The sequence below is a fragment of the Nematostella vectensis genome, chromosome 2, assembly GCF_932526225.1.
Source record: "Nematostella vectensis chromosome 2, jaNemVect1.1, whole genome shotgun sequence".
In the NCBI taxonomy this organism is placed as follows: Eukaryota; Metazoa; Cnidaria; class Anthozoa; order Actiniaria; family Edwardsiidae; genus Nematostella; species Nematostella vectensis.
In genome coordinates this window covers 3,049,423-3,055,679 of record NC_064035.1, presented here as the reverse complement: position 1 = coordinate 3,055,679, position 6,257 = coordinate 3,049,423, and the positions used below count along the sequence as shown (strand labels likewise).

Genomic DNA, 6,257 nt, shown 5'->3' with positions numbered 1-6,257 from the left:
TTTATTTTATCCGTATTGTTTAATAGTTCTATAAAATTATATTTTCATAAATAGTGGCAAGAGTGAATGACTGTAAAAACACCTATTGACTGACGAGTTTTGATAGAAATGTAAACAGTAGAGGACTCTAGAAAAGTTATAGGGTTATACCAAGTTCATACGTCGTATTATCCATTAGCCGTATTCAATTCAAATGCATGCAAATAAAGTTGAAACAATTGACTTGATATGGATTTGCATTGAATACGGCGCATGGATAATACGACGTTTGAACTTAGCCTTAGAGGGTGAAAATGAGGCGTTATTTAAACATGGAACGTTGATACATTAATCACCAGGGGAATCAAAATATAATAACGCTTATACACTAGTGTTATGGAAAAGTGATTAACATTTATGCGACAGTATAAGTTGTGTGAAATATTTATGATTTTGGTTAAAACACAGTTCAATGGTAATATAGTACTTTTATACTGGGGGTACCTAATTAAAAAAAACCACAGAACCTTTGAAGTTGTGTAGTTGTAGGTTGTTGTGCGGATAGAAGGGCACACATCTTTTCCGATTACTGTATAACAGGTGCAGGTTGAAGCCGAAACTATTACATGGATTTGAATAAAAATTTCCTATTGTGCAGTACCTATACATGAAAAGACACATAGAAGCACAATTAATTCCTTACATCAGCTTTTAATTGTGTGTGTCTGCATAGCATTCAGTGACGACTGCACAGCGGGGGACATTCCTCTAATCTAACTTTTGCAGTTAATAAAACTACAACGATTTCGGCATGCCAGAGGCCCCAAAATCTCACAAATCTTTAAGAGGAGCATGGCCCGGCACCGTAGATATGGGACTTTTTTTCACGTTTGCTCCATCCCCCTGCTTTGAAAAAAATGCAGCCCCTGTCACTAAAACACCCCTAAAAACCTTGTTGTTTGCTGTCATAGGGATTAAGTCATTCCAACGAGTTTTGATGTAAATGGATTTACACAAAGATTTAGGCTGGAGCAGGGAGAATAAACCTACAAAGCACTGTCAATAAATTTAAAAGTCATATTCATAGTATAGTCAATTAGGATAATGTAATTACAGTATGCAATGAGTCGCATGATAACCATTGACTCTACTGTGTCAAAATTGAGCAATATTTGTACAAACTGTTATGGTTATAAATCATCAAAGGTGGGGAACTGTGCAGTCTCCATGACTTCCTCCACTTTATAGGAAGGATATAGCCCCATCTGACCTGTCCTGTGATTTGTCCCTTTGGAGTAGCCATCCCAGTGGTTACCAGCTATCCCTATCAGGTCACCTACTTCTAGATCAATTTCTTCTCTGGTCTCTGCGGTGTGCGGAAGAATGGCTCGGACATTGTGCCCTGATTGACCGCCAAAGTAGTAGATGTCATCAAGAGATTGGAATTTTCTAGAAGCATCTGGATGCTTTGATTGCATTATCTCATAACCTACTCGGCACACCTGGCAAGGGGAAAGATTGTAAGATAAAATGGGGTTCTCATTGAGCCAAATATCAACTACAGTACAACAATACAACATGTGTTTGATTGAGGGAATCAGAAACACAGATAACAAGTTATGTAACATGCCTGGGAAGTTTGGAAGTGTCATATAGATTTGATCATGTTTTTTTTGTAGCTTGAATTAACATGTTCTATGATTCTGATGTGCAGGCAGCAGAAACCTGCAACCCCCCAGTGAATTTAAAGAGGCCATGGTGAAGAAATGAAATGTCCATCCCAAACCCTTCCTGTGTAGTAGTGAGGAATGTCTGAGGCTTGGACTCTGTAACTAAGGCCAGGAATGAAGGCTCTTTTTGAGATGACAGGAGTAAGAAATAGGGACATGGCAATTTCTAATGAAGTTGCACCCAAGCATTCATGTGCTTCATTGGTAGTAAATAAATGTTTAATTTTTGGTTAATGTTGTTTAGGTTTTTGAATGTTAATTTAACCAATATGTTCCATAGGGGATGGCCGTGTTTTTTAGGGGATGGGCGTGGATTGTTAGGGTATGGGTGTGGATTTTCAGGGTATGGGGGTGGGTTATTAGGGGATGGGTGTGGATTGTTAGGGTATGGGTGTGGATTGTTAGGGGATGGTTGTGGATTGTTGAGGTATGGGTGTGGGATGTTAGGGGATGGCCATGTTTTTTAGGGGATGGTTGTGGATTGTTAGGGTATGGGGTTGGGTTGTTAGGGTATGGGGGTGGTTTGTGATTGGATAGGCTTGGTTTGTGAGGGGATGGGTGTGGCATATGAAATGATTAGCTTGGTCTGTGAGGGGGTGAGTGTGGTCGATCAGATAGGCGTGGTTTGTACCTGTGAGGAGAAGGTGCAGACCAGATAATCACACTCAGACAGCATCTGGATGTCAAAGATGACACCATGCAATGACGCATCACTGTAGCGCGAGGCAATACCTGCTGACTTGGATATATCCTGGTCACTGATGAAGGTATAATCAGGGTATCTGACAGGGTGAGAGCATATTAATCAGTGGATTATAAAGTAAAATAGTCCAACTGCAGCCATTATTACCACCTCCTAACTATATATTTGGCTCTCTCCATAAAGTGCCCCCTTTGCTCTCTCCATAGCCAGCTCAAAGATTAAAAGATTATTTAAATATTGCCCAAGAAAGCATTTAAAGATATTTAATTATCTTTAAACAAAATATAAGCAAATATGCCAAAATAAAATAAAGTAATGCCCAGAAGCCTCTGACCATAGCAACCCCTTTTTAATAAATCTAAAATCATGACAATGCATAAACATTGCATATTTAATGAGCCTCTTTAAGTTAATTATATTCAAACCTTACTTTCTCTGAAGTTCAGGGAACACAGAAGGGTCATCTGATGCTACATAGACCCGCTTGCTGTCAATGGCTTGATTTAATCCAAGTCTGCTGTAGTACAACTGGACCCAGTACATGTATTCCTCTACTTCATGGCGGGCTGCCTCTGTATTGATTTTGTCTGTTCTTCTCACTTGTATACTAAATAACATTAAAAAAATGATGCATGTTAGAGTACATTATTAATATTTCATCACAGGAATTTTAAAAACATTTGTCTTAAACTTCAACAGTCATATATTTCCTTTACCCTTGATTTTATAAACACATTTATATGTATGCAAATATATCCACTACAAATGCTTTCGTCTCATTCAATAATAAAAAGATCTATTAGTGTGGTAGTTGTGGGTAATTAGTGGTAGCTTAGATCACTTATAAGTCTTTGCATTAAATATTCATCACATTTGAATAAAACATATTTCCTGTTTGGATGATTATTTGATTCCTATTTTCTGCACAAAGCAATGACAAACTATCCTGATTGTTTATAAATTGGGCCAATATGACTCAATTCTTGAATTGACAAAATGCTGATTTTAGAACTGATTAGGAACAAAACTCTGAGAATCACAGCCAACATTGTAGTATGATAAAACAAATTGTCTTTGCTTATTATACAGGATATCTATTTTTCATATTATATATTGCACAATACTCAAAAAAATAACCTTGCAACCCTGACAACATTTAGAGGGAATAAAAATGCTTAATTTAAAGTTTTGGAAATGTGTTAGAGTACGCTAACATTTATTTACTAGTTAATTAATTTTTGTGCTGCTGAATATACAGAAAAAAAACACACACAAATATAGTCTTCCATGAATAAATAAAACATTGCTTCTTTCAAGTGATTAAAATTTTGAAAATTATAATAAAAATTTAGCATTCTTGGAACTGCAAAACAAATAATATACAGTATATGGAATGTCAACTTAACACTAGATCCCTATGGAAACATACATATCTAATTCTTATTGGATATTGTCCAAAACTGTCTGTGATTTTGTTAATGGCTATATTTGTCATAAATCCATGCCTTGTGAAAAGATTGAAAGAGCTCTGGTTTTGAAGGGAATCTGTTCTGTCTGAAACATTGGTTGTTAACTGACCACCATTTTTGAAAAAAACCCAGTTGTTAAAAAAAGTGATCTTTCCTCAAACATCCTGCTAGTGCAAAGTGATTTCTGTCTCCCCAAGCAACACTCTATACATTTCTATTCTAATAGCAACTTGAACTCCTGATAACTAAAGCAAGTATCTCTTATTTTCTTTTTTTTTTTAGTATGGCTTTATTTTAAGGCATCCCTGTTTTAACACTTACCCTACAATTGGAGATTTGAATCCCATTCTCTCACGCTTTTCATTTATCTCTTTTTGGACATTTGCATTGTACCGGAACAAGTACTTTGCAAACTGGCCAATCCACCATACAAATGGATGACCATGCAGCCGCGAAAGACGGTCAGCCAAGTCCTCTGGTACTGCCATAGGCATATAGGGAGGCCTTGGATATAGACTATCAACTATTGGTAATATCACATTCTGGGCATCATTATTTCTTTGCCAGTTTGAGAAGCCTCCAGTATATGAAGTACATGTTTCACTTGGCTGAAGGAATATACCACTCCATCCACTAGAAGAGTATCTCCAGCCTGTTGAGTCTATAATCATTGTTCTTTGGGATCCAAATGCCACAATAAAACAGTATAGCACATGGTGTACTTGGCAGCCATATCCACAGCCCTTGTTTAGTTGACAAATTAACTTTTTTGAAGTGGAGCAGTCTTTGGGGTTTTGTAACTTTTTAATTCTCTCTTGGACTATTCTACTGAGTTCTTCATGCTCTGACCATTGCCATTTGCTCTTCCCATCGAGGCTATTCATTTTTTCAAGGTCGTTTGTTAACATTTGGTGAAGCGTCTCAGACATTTTTAGCATGTGGGTTAATTGCTTCTTTGCTTGTGGAATTTTCTTGTTTATCTTGGTAATTTCTGCACTTAGGTAATAAAATATCTCTCGGACTTCATTTTCTGCCCTACGTCTGTATTTTTCGTGCTCTAAGCTTGGCGAACATGTATCACTAGCATGGTGTGCTATTTCTTTCTTGCTAAGGCTAGATCCAGTTCCAGGCACTTGAACAATTTGTTTCTCTACGATAACTTGAGGCTTTTTGTCACTGAATCGTTTCAAAGTTTGAATCTTTTTTTCCTTCGATAATATCTGCGATTCTAGGCTTTCCTTCTGTGATTCTAGTTCTGATACCATTTGCTTGAGTCTTTGGTTTTGGGTATTTAATAAATCTACATGTCTGTCCTTTCTGTCTAAAGCCGCCTGATTTTTGTTTGAGTCTTCGACAAGCACAAGCAAATTCCAGCCCATGTAGGCGAGTATTAGAAGCCAAATAGTCAAGAGAATCAGCAAATATCTCCACGATCTTCTAGTCATTGCTTTCTATACCATACAATAGTAGCATCAAAACTGCAAAATAGGTACTGATAGGACTAAAATAGGAAATTTGAGTTTAGATTACCATCGTTCATTGAGCCCTTAATTTCATAATACCGTGCAAGACGACCTCAACTCGCTTCAGATCAGTGGTATAACTTCGCACGCGTATGAATCCGCTATACCGTTATGCACATGTCTTCACACCAAAATCCATTATAATACTATCCACTGTGTGAATAGAAATAAATGGATAGGTCCACAGAGCTCAAACTCCAAAACCGTCACCATTACTACAACCCGGGATACCGTCGTGTGAAAAGACAATTGGCCAGTATGCAAATGTATTATATAAGCGTCTCTGATTGGCTCTTTAGCCCATAAACCACAGGGTGCCTTATGGACTGCTAGTTAATCAAACGACAAATAAATGTCTTACCGAGCTCAATCGTAAAATATATCAATAATAGATATTGTTTTGTCTTAACATCGTCTGCGTTATCTTACCTGTGACATGTGCAAGACATGGCCAAGACCCACGCGAAAACAGGACCAAATATTTGATTTTGACAAAAACTACTACTTCATGATATAACGCCCTTTTATTTTCTTTGTATGTTGGTATTTGACCGCCTAGTAGTTATCATTTTTTGGGTAAAGAAAAGGTACCGATTAGCTGTCTCCTTGGGCTCCAACAAATGTTCAGGTTGTTTAGCACATTTTTCTAAAACGCCTTTTTACTAGAACAAAAAGTCAAAGAGCACAACCTTACGAAACAGGTACTTGAAAAGCACTTTTTGATAGCCCCCTCCCCCCAGAAAGTTCTCGGAATGCACTCCCGTTCTAGGAAGACGCCCTAAATTTACATAGAAGACCCTGTGCCCTGTGGACGACCTGTGGCAGAGTAGAGAGGTGGGGAGGGGGGGGGGGG

At 37.7% G+C, this 6,257-nt stretch overlaps 1 protein-coding gene across 1 annotated transcript; it reads right to left on the bottom strand.

The window, feature by feature from the left end:
• LOC5515595 (alpha-(1,6)-fucosyltransferase) lies at window positions 1-5,649 on the bottom strand. Its single transcript, XM_032385220.2, has 4 exons — window positions 4,203-5,649; window positions 2,843-3,019; window positions 2,341-2,491; window positions 1-1,481 (listed from the first exon to the last, which is right to left on the bottom strand). The coding sequence occupies exons 1-4, from the start codon at window positions 5,324-5,326 to the stop codon at window positions 1,170-1,172; spliced, it is 1,764 nt and encodes a 587-aa protein (XP_032241111.1). The 5' UTR covers window positions 5,327-5,649; the 3' UTR covers window positions 1-1,169.
• Window positions 5,650-6,257: the final 608 nt, after the last annotated feature.